The sequence below is a fragment of the Thalassophryne amazonica genome, chromosome 5 (assembly GCF_902500255.1).
Source record: "Thalassophryne amazonica chromosome 5, fThaAma1.1, whole genome shotgun sequence".
Classification (NCBI taxonomy): domain Eukaryota; kingdom Metazoa; phylum Chordata; class Actinopteri; order Batrachoidiformes; family Batrachoididae; genus Thalassophryne; species Thalassophryne amazonica.
In genome coordinates, this window is record NC_047107.1 from 42,393,517 (window position 1) to 42,412,433 (window position 18,917).

Genomic DNA, 18,917 nt, shown 5'->3' on the forward strand with positions numbered 1-18,917 from the left:
TGCCACAATTGGGCCAGGTATTCTTTTGACAGACAAGCCACTGGGCCCATGCTGTGTCTGCAGGCTGCAGCTGAACTCTAAGTGCTGGTGCATTTCTCTCTCCCTGGGCCGGGCGAGTTATTAACGCAAGGTGCAGCAAAAAACAAAAAAAAACAAAGGCAGCCTTCACCCATTATTGATTGGCGCACTAGAAAAAAATCCCAGTACTCCCAACGGCCAGTTCACCTTTGTTTCAGGGCCTTATGGATACTCTTGGACCCAAGAGTATTCAATGTGACCACCTTCATCCATTAATGGCATTGATGCCATTAATCTTATTCCCAGATGTTGTCACAACCAAACTTTTGCCTTCTGCCCCAGGCTTTGATCCATGCACATATGTGACTCCAACGTTATGGTTTAACCAATCACCACTCCTATATGCAACTTGTTGCTTTCCACACCAATGATGAGCACAGACATGTTTCAGTCAAGCAAATGACAAGCAACCTGTAGCTTGTCCTATATCATATTAAACTTTTCTCCAACATCTCCCACTGCAAAATTTGACAATAAGATAATGCATGCTACATGACTAATCACACAATGTAGATTGAGTCCCATTAGCTCCTGGGAGGCTGTAAACAAATGCTCTGCAACAAATACGACCATCTGTCCGTATTGTTTCTTGGCCATCTCATTTTCCTCCATGTCATGTTATTTAAAATTTAAAAAAAAAAAAGACAAGCACCTATATTTGTGAAATATGCTGCTAACACCAGACTATAACATTTGAAAACACTTAGGGATTCAAACAGACAAAGACCAAAACTTGGATTCCCCTGACATGAAGTGCTGCAAACTTAGGAAGTAAACTATACAACCACTGAGCACCTACAGTGCATCTGTAAAGTGTTCATAGTGCTTCACTTTTTCCACATTTGATAAGAATGTGTACAGTTTTTCTTGTTTCTCAACTAGAAACATAAAGTTATTTGGACACATTCTGGTCATGTGCAACTGATGTACATATTTAAACCATGTAAATGCAAGACTTTTTTCAGTGTTCTCACTTTATGAAAGATTTCAGCAATATATTTTTGATTTTATTTCCCTATTAAGAAGGTAAATGCACTGCATTTATATAGTGTTTTTATAGCATTTTATAAGGTGCATTTATAATGGGTGGTTGTAAATAGTTAAAACTTTATTATTTATTTATTTTTACCTATTCTGTGTACTTACAAACATTTATTTTGGATGGTGTAAGCAGCAAGCTTTGTATTTTGTTTTTGTATTTTGTATTAATTATTGTTTGACTTTGACCAGTTAATGAAGTCCCACAAGGTTGAGCCGTTATAATGTTTACACCTGGCTCTTTCTATTGAAGTGTCAAATTTTAAACACTATATTGTGTCTCGACCTCACAATACCGTATCAAGAAAGCGTTTTCAAAGTTTTTAAAATCTATTCAGCTAGATAGCTAGATCAAATATATTATAGAACAATGTTTTGCACTACATAACCCAGACAGCAAATAGATCTGGGCCAGATGTAGTCCAACATCTGGTACCAATCCTGAAAACAGATCCGGTCCAGACAGTTTTTGCACCCTGGCCCAGATCCGGCACGGCTCCGCTTTACAGTTCTGGAACAGATCCGGACCAGATCTGAACTGGATCCGCAAAAGACCAACCGTTTACAGACCATATCTGGCACGGATCTGGGGCAGATGTGGACCGCATCACAGCACCGTGGCAGGAACAAGTTTTAAGGGGTAAGTTCACTGGATCCGAGGAAACTGATTTGTATCTATAACACACAGATCAGTGTCCCTGGACTTATAAAACTTGATTGTTGTAAAGAAACAAACCGCTTTGCAATAAGCATCTAAAAAAGCCTCAGTGACAATCACGATTACAGAATACAGAGTTTACAACCACTAATGAATAGTTTCTACCAAGTGCAGATAAAATTGCTTATCGTTATGCCCCATGTTCCTGCCACGGTGCTGTGATGCGGACCACATCTGTCCCAGATCCATGCCAGATATGGTCTGTAAACGGCTGGTGTTTTGCAGATCCAGTTCAGATCTGGTCCGGATCTGTTCCAGAACTGTAAAGCGGAGCCGTGCCGGATCTGGGCCAGGGTGCAAAAACTGTCTGGACCGGATCTGTTTTCAGGATTGGTACCAGATGTTGGACTACATCCGGCCCGGATCTATTTGCTGTCTGGGAATCCTTGGCAAACCAAATTTATTGTCGTACCGATGTGTAGATATGAATAAATTGTGTATATATGTGTGGAAACTGCATTGTTATTTTATTTTATCTTGAATACAAGGATGCTCACATTCAGAAATACGAAGCATTTAATTTTGTTCTCACATGCTTAATTTTAATTCATATCTGACCTGAAAAACCTCACTAAGCATAAAAGAAAAAAAAAATCTTCATTTCTGTACACCTGCATCATTGCGAATAAGTCTAAATGGTGTAACAAAAGGCTCACTGTGAGATACAGGTACACTTTACAGACACACATTCACTCATCCCCGTAAATTGCGTAACTGATGTTGCCGTGACTCGTTGTGTGCTCAAACCAATCTGCTGCTGGGTTTCCCATTTGATGTCATTTCAGGTGGTGCCACATATGTAGTTTTATGGATGACTGTTATCGGGAGTAGTTATCTTGCGTTTGCTCAAGTGCAAAGACAGCACCTTTGCCCACAGTCTGATATGCCTTCAATACAGGGCGTCGACTTGAGTTACTATAATCTCAACAGTTATGGTGTTTTTTGTGCAGGCGATACCATAACAGGCACCGTTTCTTTCTCTGTACACAATGAAGCTAACGTTGAAAGCCTTTTTGTAAAAGCCAAAGCTGATGGGAAGATAGCCTTGTCAAAAGGAGATGGAGACAGCAAGAGATCATACAGCACACACAAGAGATACTTCAAAGTCAAACAATATTTAATTGACCACAGTTCTAAAGGTAAGCTAAAATATTTTTATTCTTCTTGTCAGTACATGATAAAATCAAGCTATGAATGATGTGAAGATGGGTAATGTCAAGGTTTATTGTTAATATACTCTATATATTGTTCACAATGTTAAAGGATTATTATCAGAGCAAGCAAGATTAATAATTTGTTTTTTATATGGCTATTATATACATGAACACATATCAGCCGAATATGAAAGCTGCTGCTAAATGGCGTTGGGCTCATAGTCAGACTTGTTCGCTTCACCTCCATGAAGAACTTGCTAACAGATGGTCTGGTCGTTACCTAGTAAGCTTTCAATCTGTGTTGTTTACCAATGGTGTTTAGATATTTATGGAGTACGTTCATGTACGACTTGGTTTTTCTAATCGTGTTTTTTGCTTCCTGGTTTGTAACGAAAAGTTCCAGGCCGATTGTCATGTTAATCAGTCTGATATGGGAAAATATCGGACCGGTGATCAGCCAATCAGAGCATGCATAGCGTCGCAGCCATACAATAAAATAGACTCTAAGAGCAAAGATGTTTGTGCTTGTGATGAACCATTTATTAAACACAAAACCACGATCACTCTAGCAACAGTGACCTGAATCATATATTGATCAGGTCACGGAGTCAGTCAGTGGAAAATATTTCAGTTCACAGGGGCTACATTACTTAAGATAGACACACAAGACACATGCTATTGACCAGATTATCTTACTGATTAAGTTACAAGGTCATTCCGTGCAGAATTGTACCTCCAGCTCGGTGGGCGGGATTTCCTGGTTCACAGTGTTTCTTGGATACACCACCAATACTCCACCTGCCTAATACCGTGTAGGTCTCCTTTTTCCTACAAAACACCCTGACCCATTGAGGAATGGGCTCCACTAGTCTTCTGAATGCATGTTGTGGTATCTGGCACCAAGACGTCAGCACCAGATCCAAATTCTGTAAGTTGCAATGTGGGTCCTCCATGGATCGGACTTGCTTGTCCAACACATCCCACGTAACCCTGCTGCCAGTTCACTGCTGTTCCTTCCTTGAAACACATTTGGTAGCTACTGACCACTACAGACCAGTAAAAGCCCTAAAGAGCTGCAATTTTAGAGGTACTCTTGCCCATCCAGCCATCGCAATTTGGCCCTTGTCACAGTCATTCAAATATGTCCCCATTTTTCCTGCTTCCAACATATCAACTTTGAGGACAAAATGTTAACTTGTTGCCTAATGTATCCCATCCACTGACAGGTGTCGTAACAAGATTACCTGAGTGTGATGCAGAAAACAAAAGTTGCTTTTTTGTCTGGGTTGTGCAGTTTTTCAACATTAATTAACTTTGGCCTTTTACAGTCACTGTGCTACGATCAGGTGTCCATCGCTTTACTTTCAGCATTAATATCCCCCAAATGTAAGTTTAAAATTTGATACATTGTCATTGCTAGTGTCGTTGTCGGTTGTTGCTCTAATCTTTGTTCTTTCTCACAGGGACATGCCTTCTTCTTTTACGGGGAAACATGGAAAGATCGTTTACCTGCTTGAAGCAAAGCTATCTAAGAGCTGGGGGCGGCCTTGTGTTGTTAAAAGAGAGTTCAATTTTGTGGCACGGCCGATTCTAAGCCATGGACAGGTAATAAGCCATAAAATAATATAAGGGGTGAGTGAGAAGTTTTGAGCCTGACTCAGAAAAAGTAGGGCATTCTGAAAAACCAAGATTTCTCATTACACCCAGTGAGTCAAAACTTCACACATTCTTGAGAAATGTTCCTTTCTCAGAATGCAAAAGATGGAGAAACGTGCCCTACTTTTTTGCTTCAAAACTTCTCAATTGCCCCTTGTAAGTTAGTTAAAAGAAATACTTCAATTTTTACAGTACTGTAAGTGACTTATAGCAGCTGAAAACAAAAATCCATGGAATATTTGGGGTAAGTTAGTTGTTGAAACTGAAACAAGAGGTTTTGTTTACCTGTAAAGATTTATTACAGTGTAATGTAGTACAAAAGTGTTTTGTTTTTTTGTTTTGTTTAAATGAAGGCTGTCTACAAAGTGGTTTATTAGAGAAGTGACCATGTGGTAACAGTTAGTTTGTGTCAACAAGAAGTGTGAAAATTCTGCTCTGAGTATTACAGCTGTGGAAAGTACAGTTTTCTTTGTGTTTTTGATCAAGTATGTGCAATCCTTATCACTTATGCTTAAGCCATGATCCTTATATTTGACTCTGATCACTTACCTTTCAACCTAATCTTTGATCCAGATCACTCACCTTTGATGCAGATCTTTGATCCAAGGAGGTTATGTTTTCATTGCTGTTTGCCTGTCCACCTCTCTGCATGTCTTGTTTTGATTCAGCAGCAAAAGGAATGAGGATCAAGAGACAGATCCTGATTGCTGAAAAACTGGCAATTTTGAATACAGCATGAGAGGATTCAGGATCACAGATCAAAGATCAATGGCAGGATCTGGATAAACTGAAACAAAGTGAGATCCACTGATTCAGATCAGCAGCAAGATTCAGTCAAGTCTGCCTTCACCCAAAGCCTACACATACACTACATTTAACTGAAATGTATTCACGCCTTTTTGAAATATCTTGCAAAATGTCCAAATAATTAACTGATCAACAAACTGCAACAAAAAAGTATGTCAAATGCAACAAAAGCCACAAACCATAGCAGAATTTCTACGTACGTATAGAAAATGTTATATTCAGGACCATGGCATCGCTTCATGCAGATCGATGGCGTGAAAGTAAATGACTCAGCTCTGAGCGGAGAGTTGCCAAACAGCACTATTCATCGTAAATGCGAAAAACCAATACTCACAGAAATTTCATTCTTTGAAGGAAAAAGTAAGTAAATAAAAACAGTAACTTGGCAAAATAACTATGGGTTACACAAACATTTTTTCTTTCAATCTGGGAGGCTGGTATTATCCCTATAGATTGGAAGAAAGGTAGTGTTGTCACAACCTGAAAAGGCAAGTGTGACCACATGGTTAACAACCATAGGAGTGCTAAACTGCTCTCTGTGCCAGGGAAGGTGCTTTCAAGGATCATTCGTAATAAGATTCAGTTTCAGCTACTTGCTGCTCATTGACTGGAACAGCCTGGTTACACACCCAAGAAGTCAACTGTTGACCGCATTCTAGCCCTGCGGGTACTCATAAAATGCAAGCGTGAGTATCAGCAGTGCTTCTTTGCAGCCAATGTTAAGTTTTGCAAAGCGTTTGTTTCAGTTGATCGGACTGCCCTACTGGGACATCCTAAGTATTTGTAGGATCCCCAAGAAGCTACTCCAAACTCATCACCACGGCTCTGAAATTACTAGTAACATCTCTCAAAAAAAAAAAAACTTTCCAGTAGTAGAACATTTTTGTGCAGTCGGGCTGGAAGGATTAAAGTACGTTCACAAGCGACTTGTCTGTCTTCTTATTCTCCACTGCAAGGAGAGACAACAGGCACAGGGTACAGTGTAGTAGTGTGGGAATTTTCTGTACAGAATCAAGGCTGGAAATATTATCTCAACAATAGTTGAAAATTAGCATTACACTGTATTAATCCCTACCTCTGATCTGCTCCACATCTGACACCCAGTGTTAAAATATTTCAAATAAATGCAGACCTTTGGACATATCAGTGTTAATGTCTATCTCCATGTCCACCATCCTGTCTGAAAATGGATCAACAGTCAATCTTCCTCATGACAGAGGGATTGCCACAATGAATGACGATTAATTTGCTCATTAGTTTTCCCAGCCCAAGTTAACGTGTGGTTTATTAATTAAAATTCTAATTAATATAACTTCAAAAGGAATTGACCAAAATACACAAAGTACTTGTGTGCCTATCTTGGAATGTTGACAAAAGCTGAAAAGACATTTTGTGAATTTGCAGTAAATTTAATTGATTCATCCTTGGTCCATTTTCCTTCCTTTCAACAGTTTTCATGATAATCACCCACAATATCAATCCTGGTGGAAACAGAATCAGCCAACCCACAGAAAGGGATTATAACATAACTCTTTTATTGGACATAATAACAGTAAATTGTACTTGTATAGCAGCTTTCAAAATCAATCCAATAATAAATTAAATTAAAGCCAGAAATATTACCTTAACTTAAAGAAGCTTAATCAAATGCTGCATTCCTACAAGTCTGTTTGTCTTTTTACTGGAAGTGATATTTGAATTTTACAGATTGCAGTACATCAGTAGTCTCGCAGTGTACAAGTATTTCATCAGTGTCAAATGTTACTGTCTTCTTTGATTTCTCTGGGTTTTTGTTTTTTGTTTTTTTGTTTGTTTTTTTGTGGATGACTGACTTTCTCTCTGTGGATGTGTAATTGACCCCAAGACTAATCAGTAATGTTTGTCCATGTGATTCGTTCCAGTGCTCCCAGATTGGATTAGCTGAAAAATACATGGGTGTATTCACCAAAAAGCAGGTCAAAATGGCCGTCTTTCTTGACAAAAAGGCTTATGTTCCAGGTAAGGTGCTGTCATTTTACAACATATTCATGCAAGACATGACCAAAGTGCAGCACAGTCAGCTGATATGAAACAATTACACCCGTCTCGTGACCACATAAAACAGAACACCTTCTGGTTTTGTAATGAGTAACTGTTTATTTTGACAGGTCAAACTGTTCTTGCTGTTGCAAAAATCAAGAATGACTCCTCCAAAACATTGATACCTAAATTCACTTTGCAGCAGCGGATTGTGTACTGGACCAAGAGCGACTTTAAGAAGTCTAAAAAGACAATATGCAAACTGTCTGGACAGACTATTGCGGCCTGCACAAAGACAACTGTGACATGTCCAATTGTACTTCCTCATGATCTGCCACCCTCTATCCAAAACTGTGACATGCTCTCACTGGACTATTGTGTCAAGGTTAGTAGCAATTTGTTTTATTATATGACTGCAACTCTATGTGCGCTCTGATTGGCTGATTACCGCTCGGCTATTTTCCCATATCCGGAACAGTTTCCATGATAATCAGTCCACAACGCGTATTTTTGTTACAAACCAGGAAAGTAAAAACACGATCAGAAAACCCAAGTCGGACATGAACGTACTCCATAAATATCTAAATAGCATCAGAAAACACACATGGATTTAAAGCTTACCAGCTAACGAGTGGACCACCTGTTAGCAAGTTCTTCATGGAGATGAAGAAAGCAAATGAGCCCAACACTGTCAGCAGCATATTCTGGTGATACTGTAAGTTTGCATATTTATATATAAATAATAGCCATATGAACGAATTATTAACCTCGTTTGCTTGGTCTGTACAGGAATATCAGATCTCAGTGTGATCTCGCATGTCAGATTTGGGACTTTATTTACAATTTTCACGGCATGAAATAAAACAAAACAAAAAGCGAACAAATAAATTATGAGTGACTAAGACGACCATTCTCCAAGCAAATTTTATTACACTGATGAGTTTGAATTGAAGGAACTAGCAGCAAACGAGCTTAAAGTGGACATGCAAAATGAAGACCAACAAGATGAAAACACAACGAACAGCCATATAATAAATGAATTATTAACCTCGCTTGCTCTATCTTTACGGAAATATCAGTCCTGTCTTTTTTGTACGGCCAGAGTGCAGCTGTCAAGACCTCAGTCTGATATTTTCCAGTACAGACCTCACACTCGGTTAATAATCCTTTAATAAATATACAAACACTGTCTGCCTGTAAAATGCTTCTAGCTCAGCGCATACTTGATTTGTTCACACCTGTCTCTCTTAATCATGTGTAACAGTAGTAGAAATAATAATAATAATAATAATAATAGCACCAATAAATTAAATTAATAAATAGCAATATTTTCACACAATTGGGTCAGTGCTTGTGCGTGCATGTACTACAAAAAAAAAAAAAAGACTGTGTACATCCTCAGTGCAGTGAAAAAAAAATCACATCAGAAATTAGTCTAGCTTTTCATTTTAACTTCCTGCTAACAGCCTCCAGAGACAGCGTAGTGGATTTGTTTTGTGTGTGCGTGTGTGCACACAGAGTGCAATAGTACCAAACGCATCTAACCAAATTTGTACTCTAAACGGAACCAAACTGCACTCTAAATGCAATGCAACACAAATGGGATGAATAATCCATGTCATGTGACATACAAAGCACCAATCAAATGACAAGGATCCACTCAGCTGTTATATAATAAATAATATCTTAATAAAACATAACAAAAATATAAGTGCCAAATATAACCTAATAAATATAACAAATGTGTTTCTCCCCCCAGGTGTATTTGGATATCGCTTTAGCCTTTGATCCAACAGTTGCGTTTCCGGTGGTCATCATTCCGTCGATCTTTGCTATCGATCTGCTCGGTGAGGCTGCAGCCCCCTATCCAGCAGGGACTGTTGGGAGCCCAGGCAACTCTGACATCCCTCGTCGTGCCAACTCTGATGGATCCCCTGCACCCTGGAGTTCAGGTGTTTATGGCCCCATAGTCCCAGTTAGTGCTCAGTATCCCAACATGGCAAGCGGCTATAACCAACTGCTGCCACCACAGGCCTCCCCACATGGAATCGCAGCATCTTCAGGGCATCATCTCCAGCCTACTGCTCCATCCCTGCCTCAACCTGGAGAACACCCTCCATCATATAAGTCCCTTTTCCCCCACTCCTAATGAGACTCACAGAAAGGGAAATGCAATCAATCGATTGTAGTGACATCTGGTGGAGAGGTTCAGTCACAATCTTTATTTGACTGACTTTTTTCATTGTAATATTTAATTACCGTCAGTGCAGTTTTTGACTTCAGAGTACTATGGATTCCCAAAACTCCTTACAAAGAGTGATGTCACCTGTATTGCACCAAACATGATGTTTAATATGATGGTCTCATCAAACTATCAAACTCATTGCAGCTAAATTCACAGACTCCATCTGGTTTATGATTAAGTCAATGCTGAAAGCATGTTCTGTTTGTGCATTCTCTATAATCTGAGTCAGATGATCTTGTGACTTCTACATTTGCTCCAGTTTCAACACAGGCGTAGGGAAGGGAGTGGACTTAGGACTTAAAGCCTTCCTGAAATTTTCCACAGATAGCGATGACAGAAGCAATTCTTTTTAATCCTTTTAATGAAATGAACCAATTGGGACACAATAATATATTGGATTTGAAAATTACACTGTACTGGAAGATAAACAAACAAACACTGCTTGCAAAATAAGAAATTTATTCTCTATCTTAAAACAGTGACAAAGATAAATGAAACCCTTGCTCCAAAAAGTGATCCATTGTTTCAAAATTTTCAAAACAATTGAACATGATTCTGTTTTCAAAACTAAATTCAGCAGTTTCTTCAGAGGATTATTCTTTTCTTTTAACCTCCATTGGACAACTAAATGAAACTGCTTCAGAAAAGGATTCTGTTATGGATAAGACGCGGATTGAGGAGCGGTCCAGTATCTGACTGAACCCAGCATGAAATAATCAGAAGCAGTTCCAAAAAGAAAACACCTTTATTTTTCTCCCTTTGTGCTATACATGAAATACTAAATAATTTAAGTTCTGGTGAGGTGAAAAGGCGGCGCGCTCTCTCAGCGTCTCAACAGTCGGAGTCCAAACGTTCAGGACTCAGGAGTTCCGCCAACACCCCCCCCAGGTGACTTTCCCAGACTGTACTCTGCGAAGGAGGAACAGAGATGAGATTATTCAACACTTATTACTACGAAATATTGTTTAGAGGCAAACTTATCAGCTACACGTTTAGGTCTGGTTTCAAAACTTAGTTCAAAGAGGCTGCTGCTCACAGCTAGTGGAGGATCATTAATCCGCACGCCACTGCTGTGAGGAGCACGCCAAACAATTTCCACCAATAATTACTTATAGCTGCGTATAAACGCCAATTTATATTCACGGATAAACTTTTCAGAATATTCACCTCTGTCGTGTGCTGACAACGTTTGCCTCTCACCCTCGTCCTCCTTCACAGGCGCGATGTCAGACTCTGAAACGGCCCTCAGCGTCCCCACACGGTCGTCACAAGGTCGTATTCTCCGGCAATCTTATCCAACTCACTGCTGGTTTAAATGTAGTTCTTCATCACTACATTGGTACCAGGTGGAAGTCCTCAGATCTGCACGTGAACATCACAGGTGTCGTGGATTGTCCTGTTAGAGAGCCGCACGAGAATGCAACAGGTGCAGCCAATCATCGTAACAGAGGAGAGAGACTCTTCTGCAGCACATTTTCCTCAGAGAACAGCCCCAAATCACCTGGAAAGGAAAATAAACACAAAACAACCAAACCTTGTCCAGCCAAAACCCCCCCAACACACAACAGATTCATTGCTTTAAGATGCTATACAATAATAAATCAGTTGTTTCATTCACTCTTTTGCAAACTATATGAACCAATTGTTTCATTATTGATGCATCAGCTTTATCATATCAAATGTAGTGAATAAATCTACAGTTAATTTGTTATTTATTTAACCTTTGTTTTATGCTGTTGTTGTCCATTCGACTGCTCTCATTTTTGTTCAGGGTGAATTAATGTTAGCAACTTGCAGCCACGACACGATGATCCTGTAAACTGTAAATTATGTAAAGTCCTGTGATGTTTCTATATAGTTTATGCAAATAAAAATGATTTTGTTGTTGAATATGGCCTCACTTTTCCTGTACCAACTTGATTCCATTTTTACTTTGTCATAACTCGTGCACATTCTTTGAGGTACACCATGACCCAGAAAAACATCAGGAGACCAAGCAAACCCAAAATGCTGTCTCATTTCTCAGCACAACAAGCAGGCAATCCTATTCAGCTTGGAACATTATTTTGTCCTCCTAGCAGATTTATGCGCTTTAAACCTAATTGATAGTCCGTGGAGTTGTAGCATGTTGGCTGGAAGCACATTTATTTAACAAATGTGGTGGTAAACACCGAGAATGTGAGAAGGGGTGTCACCAGGAATTCGTTTGGGGTAGGGATGGGGCGGGGGTTGGTTTGGTCCCACTCTCGACTGTCTACTGAAACATCTTTCACATGGCTCAAAGCAGTGCACAGCACAATGCAAGTGCCCATGTCCTTTAAACTGAAAGTAAAATTATGTGCATCTGTCAATGCATGGATGCACTGGTGTAAAAGTAAAGTGTGGTGTAGTGCTGGTGCATTGTGTAAAGTGAAACTATAAAGTGATTGCACTATAGACCAGCAAAAACCTAGGCTAAAGTTAAGCATAGTTTATTTATGGTATTTAAATGTTACTCAGATGCATCTTACAAAACTGGATTCATGGGGCATATACATGTTGCTTGTGTGATGGAGGCAGCAGGAGTCGCTGTGCATGTGGTAGCCAGTAAACCTCACTCCCCAACAGCTAAAGGACTCACTGGCCACACAGTCCAGAGCCTGGGTTTTAGCCTTATGGTCAGAGCACCCACCTCCCATGCCAGAGATTGTGAGCTAGCATCCCGAGAGTGGAGTGACAGTGAAGTGGACACATGATAAATGGTAAATGGACTGCATTTATATAGCGCTTTTCCATCTGCATCAGATGCTCAAAGTGCTTTACAATGCCTCATATTCACATTCTCAAGCCCAATGCTAGACTAGACCGTCTAGTCTCCCAAGACATCCCCACAATACACATACACAATGCAGAAGTTAAACTTGCATATAGAATTAAAATTAATAGAAAGCACCCATTAAACAAAATAAAAGTAAACAAATAGTATTATATATACAAAACGTCAACTTGCTGCTTCACCTCAGGGAGCTTTGGAGTTTCTGATATCCACTGTCCATTCATATGGCTTTCCATACTTCAAAACTGTACAAAAGCCACATGACGGTCAATAAACATCCGATCGCCATTGTCACATTTGTGTTGCTTCATTCTTTCAATTGTTCATCAACAGTCAAGGACCACATCATTGAGTGTGGATGGACACTCAACATCCACGTCGCTAACACAAACAACTGAGAGCCGGTCCCTTATCCACATCACACCCTGACATTATAAGATTGCAACAGCCGTCCGCTGTTGTCACCATTGCTTTCTCTGACACATCATGGTCACACTTATAAACACACGGATAAACCATTTTTCATGTTTTGCCAGCTGCATTTCTTGTTTTTCCAAATAATAAATGAACAATTAATTTAAAAAATGTTTCAAAAAATTCTAAATTTCAAATAAGTCTAATAGATGTGGGTAGGGGTGCCTCCGGGGATTTTGGGCCCCATGGAAAGACATCTTATTGGCTTCCCCTCACAGCCAGCCACTGGGCCGGCTGGAAATTTTGATACTATTTTACATAAAACTGCACTTTAATGATATTTTTGACTATCATTCTGAAAATGCAAAATTTAAATACAAAATAACCTCTTCAATTAAAATGACATGCAATTATAATCTGTGAAGAAACAAACAAAATCGCAGCCAAAAAACACCATCAAAAACAAAATGACCATTTACCTTTTACGATTTATCGTAATTTGAACATTAATATGTATATGTCACAGACATGAATGAGCGAAGCTCTTCAGTATCTTACCATGTCATTTAGGTCCTTCAGACTTTTTGAGCAAATGCTTCAGGGGAGCATTAGCATGGCTAAAACCTTTCAGCTTCTGGGGGGCTCCACCCCCCAGACCCCTCTAATTTTTTTTTAATGTAGATGTAAATTAATATTTAAACTTTTCAGCTAGTTGACAGTAGGGCTGTACAAAATGGCCAAATTATCATATCTCAGTATTGTCATATCAGTATGATATACGATATGACTATGATTTCACACAAAGTGCAGCAACACTGAAAATTAAACATAATAATAATACCACACAATAACATAATAATACCATACTCATTTTGCACCGATCATAAGGTTAGGATACTGTGCCCTCCAAAAGTATTGGAACACTTGGTATTTCACACATTTTAATTTGTTTATGCCATTTCAAATACAAGAAATACAAAAAATATAAAGAATAAAAATTTCTAAAATTATCTTCCTCAAACACAAACTCAAAGCAAATCTCTAAAACTTGATAATACCTGTAAATAATAATCGGCTTTACTGCCAGTTTTCTTCAAATAATTCAGGAGATGGAAACATGAACGTTTCCAAGTCACTGAATATGTCTTGGACTTTATTTACATCAATTATGAAGAAATACAAGAGTTTCTTTCACCAAAACATCAAATCTAGGCTTTCAGCTCAGATGTACTTTCTGTCAAACTGTAGCTGAACATTTAGGTCTTCTTTTTAAGAAAATCCTCCTCTACACCACCTCATCAGGAAGCTGGATTTTATATTTTTAATTCATTTATATTGGGTTGTAGAGATTTGCTTTCAGTTTGAGTTTAAGGAAGATAACTTTGTTGTGTCACTGGTGTGTCACTCAAACAGCAAAATTAAGAGGTTATTTAAAATACGTCCTTCAGAGAGCAAAATTCAGAGGTTACACAGGTTTTATACAGAACAGAGAGGAGGAGCAAATTACCTGTATTTCTTTCAGTCTGAGCATCTAACAGCTGCCTGTTGTTCACCGGAAAAACACATATATATAATGCAACCCAAATTAAAGAAGAAATGCTGCTTTTAACAACCTGGACCTCATTTCTGGCATAAAATACGGTCGTTTACTCACCAATATAAGTTTGGTGTCATTTGGAGTCTGTGAGTCAAATGTTTTCTTCTTCTACTAAGATGGATTATAACTTTTTGTGGTACACAGTGCTCACTACTGTACAGGAGGGGCTGAGCAGTCAGCATGTGTCACTGATTTCAAAATGCATCTCTTTTCAACCAGACGTGCGGTGCCGTAACATGTCAATCATCTGTGTCCAATCACATTTCAGGGGAGTCCAGCGCAACCCTGGCCTCTGCTCTAGCTCCACCCATGCCAGGAAGTGCTCAACATTAGATATTTCCTGTTTCACTGTGGGCTCAAAATTTGGCACTTCCTTTTTCAGTGTGAATTTGCCATTGTATTCCCGTGAGATACCATGAGATCACATCTGTCAGTCTAGGAAGTGTTTGACATTTTACATTACCTGTTGCACTGTTGACTGAAAATTTGGCACTTCCTGTTTGGAACTCCTTGTACCATAAGCGAGCTTCACGCTGCTGCGCGTCGCTTTGCTCATATCATTTATCGAACAAGATCCAACAAGCAAACAATAAAAATGTTGTCTGTTCCTACTGCAAAGCAGGCAGATAATAGTCCCGAACTCCTGACCAAACATTATATTTCAGTGATAGCTGATGCTTTTTAAAACCATTCAAATCATTCTGAAATATATACAGACTAAAGGCTTCTTTATTTCAGAATGATGTTTTATTTTTTTAGTCAAAGCTGCTCACCTCCTTCCTCGGGGGGTACTTGGGCTTGTTCAGGGGAGACTGACAGAAGGCTGCTGCTACTCTTGATGTGTCTGTTCGGAACATGCTTCATTTTTTGAGCAGAGCATCTTGCTAAACGTTTGCCTGCTTTGATTAGTTAACTAAAACAGTGAAGTGTATAAATCCAGAGTTTTCTTCAGAAATATGAGCAAATATGGGGAGAAATGTGAGCTAGCTTATATAAACCATGGACAAATTTAGGAACATACAACATGCTAATCATGTTCCAGAACTTTCCATTACATGAACCACCAACAGACCCACCTTGCCTATGAATGAATGAAAATGAATGAATGAATGAATGAATGAAAACTGTTTATTTCAAACATTTGATACAACAACAATTACAAGATAGATCAGTAAAGACAACAACAAAAAAGTTCCTACTGTGTACCCAACATGTCCGAAAAGGGGTAGGGTGAAGCATCAGCTTATTCCTATGAAAGCCTATGAAAAACCTGGGTGACATACTGTCGACCCTTCACTTCTTTCTCCTGTCTGAGCTTTTTTTTTCTTTTCTTTTTTGCTCCCTGACTTCTGAGGCATCCTGCCGTCTCTGCCTCCACTCGCTGTCTGTGAAAAGTTTGGCTCTGCAGCTGTCTGATGGAGCAGGTGGACTGAACCACTTTACTTAAATAGAGAGAGGGGTGGGCATTGAGAAATATTTCAGAAACAAATAAACAGTGTTACTCATACATTGTAAACAAAATATATGTGTGATTGTAGGTTTATTACGGAGTGTCATATTATTTTCCCAGTAATATAATTGTATTATCCTTCTCCTGACTCTCCCCTTTTCGGCGGCTCTGGCTGTGGTCACAAAGCCTGACATGGCTCTCTTAGTCCTGGACGTAAGTGATCTGTATCTCTTTCCTGAAGGTCCAAGGCTATTTGTGTTATGTTTAATTTAGTCATTCTTTTGTAAATACTGATAAGTGGTTCCTGCTCCAATCTAATTATTTGCCCAGTATTTTGCTTGGTTCTGATAGATGGTAGATTAAAATAGATCAGAATGAGATATTGAAAAGTAATTTTAGACTCAGTGATGCTGTCAAGACTGTTTGGTGAACCTGAAATATGCGGTATATAAAAATGGTGGCCAAGTGGTTCGTGCACTTGGTTTCAGTGCGGAAGGTTACTGGTTCAAACCCCACCCCTGCCACATTTCTCCATGTAATGTGGAGTTGCGCCAGGAAGGGCATCCAGTGTAAACCTTGTGCCAATTCAACATGCAGATCCACCTCGGAAGCGGCCGAGATGAGTTTCCTCCGCAGGGTGGCTGGGTGCTCCCTTAGAGATAGGGTGAGGAGCTTGTTCACTTGGGAGGAGCTCGGAGTCGAGCCGCTGCTCCTCCACGTCGAAAGGAGTCAGTTGAGGTGGCTCGGGCATCTTTTCCGGATGCCCCCTGGACGCCTCGCTGGAGAGGTGTTCCGGGCACGTCCTATTGGGAGGAGGCCCCGGGGAAGACCCAGGACACACTGGAAGGATTACATCTCTCGGCTGGCTTGGGAATGCCTTGGGGTTCCCCAGGAGGAGCTGGGGGAGGTGTGTGTGGATCGGGAGGTCTGGGTGGCTTTGCTTGAGCTGCTGCCCCCGCGATCCGACTCCGGATAAAGCGGAAAAAAATGGATGGATGGATGGATGGATGGATAGATCCACCTCAGATTTGCTGTGGTGACTCCGAGTGAAAACAAGGGACTTACTGTCAGAAAGATTTTCGGTGGTCTGTGGTACAGTCACTTTCCATTGCCTCAATACCAATGGAAAAAAGAACACTGTGCATTACCACAAGTCATTTTAAGACCAACATGCCCATGCATGCACAGATCAGTGCAAGTGTACTGGACATTTAAAGAATATTGGACACTGGGGAAAAACACTAACAATTGCCTCTGTGGAAACTAGTAATGACATGCGGGCTACTAAATATGCTATCTGAATAATTTTTAGTTTGGGCTTCTTTGACTTCTCCAATGCCTTCAACACAATTCAGCCATTACTTCTCAGGGGGAAGCTGGAAGAGGCTAGAGTAGACTGTCCCCTGGCAGCATGGACCGTTGACTACCTCACCAACAGACCACAGGATGTGAGGCTTTGCGACTGTGTCTGATGTGGTACCCAACTGGACACTGAACATTCTTTGAATGTTCTTTGAATGTTCATTGAACATTTGCACGAATGACAAAGAATGACAGGTAATGTTTGTATGTGAACATTCAATGAACATTATACAAACATTCACAAATGTTCAGAACATTAAATGAACATTTGTAGAATGTTTGAATGTGAACAATACCTGTCTTTATTCTTTGTTCATATGATGTTCGTGCAAAAGTTCAATGAACATTCAAAGAATGTTCAGTTTCTGGGTGGGTAGTGTCCAGCACGGGGGCCCTGCAGGGTATAGTGCTCTCTCCCTTCCTCTTCACACTATACATATCAGACTTCATGTACAACACGGACAGTTGTCACCTCCAGAAGTTGTCGAATGACACAGCTATTGTTGGACGTGTGTCTGAGGGGAAAGAAGTGGAGTACAGGGAGGTCATCACCGTTGTTGTGGCCTGGTGTGAATGGAACCACCTGTGCATCAATGCCAGCAAGAGAAAGGAGGTGGTGATTGACTTCAAATGGAAGGCTCCTCAGACTGTGCCTGTGAACATCCAGGCCTTGGACATAGAGATTGTGGAGAAGTACAAATATCTGGGTGTTCACCTTAACAACAAACTAGACTGGGCACACAACACAGTTGTCCTGTACAATAAGGGCCAAAGTCATCTTTACCTGCTGAGGAGACTGAAGTCCTTTGCTGCGTGCAGGGCACTGCTGAAAACTATTTATGACTCTGTGGTGGCATCAGTCATACTTTACGCTGTGGTCTGTTGGGGCTGTGAACGTTGTGAGAGGGACAGCAAGAGACTCATTAGATTAGTCAGAAGGGCTGGCTCTGTTCTGTAATGCACTCTGGACTCCATAGAGGTGGTGGGTGAGAGGAGAATGTTAACTAAGATGGCATCAATTATAGGCAACACATGTCACCCCTTACATGAGACTGTGGGAGCCTTAAGCAGCTCCTTCAGTAATAGATTGCTGCACCTTCAGTGCAAAACAGAATACCTTTGCAGGTCATTTATTCCAACTGCAGTCAGACTGTATAAAACATCAGCTACGTCTACTGTCACCTTTTGTGCTTTATTACATGCACAACTGTGCAATAATTTTACCATATCTATACATACTTACACTCACTATATTCTACTTTTCACATAATCTGTTCACATCAGTATTTATGCACCCACCAGCAAACATCGCAATATACTTTAATCACCTTTCTTTAGTGTAAATAGTTTTCTTTTTCTTTACTACTGTACGACTCTTGCTGCTGCAACAACTGATTTTCCCCGCTGTGGGATCAATAATGTTTATCTTATCTTCTAATAAAATGAAAAGAATTAGTGGTTCAAGAGTTTGGAGTGCACTTGACTTGGTAGAAAACATGAAAAAACCTGTTTCTGCCGACACTGGGCATAAAATGTTTGTGAAGGGATTAAAACCTAGAATCCA

At 40.0% G+C, this 18,917-nt stretch overlaps 1 protein-coding gene across 1 annotated transcript; it reads left to right on the top strand.

Annotated features, from left to right (window-relative positions):
* Positions 1–2,706: 2,706 nt before the first annotated feature.
* LOC117510374 (arrestin domain-containing protein 3-like) lies at positions 2,707–9,815 on the top strand. The gene is made up of 6 exons (XM_034170062.1): positions 2,707–2,973; positions 4,317–4,374; positions 4,452–4,593; positions 7,353–7,449; positions 7,599–7,855; positions 9,230–9,815. The coding sequence occupies exons 1-6, from the start codon at positions 2,718–2,720 to the stop codon at positions 9,617–9,619; spliced, it is 1,200 nt and encodes a 399-aa protein (XP_034025953.1). The 5' UTR covers positions 2,707–2,717; the 3' UTR covers positions 9,620–9,815.
* Positions 9,816–18,917: the final 9,102 nt, after the last annotated feature.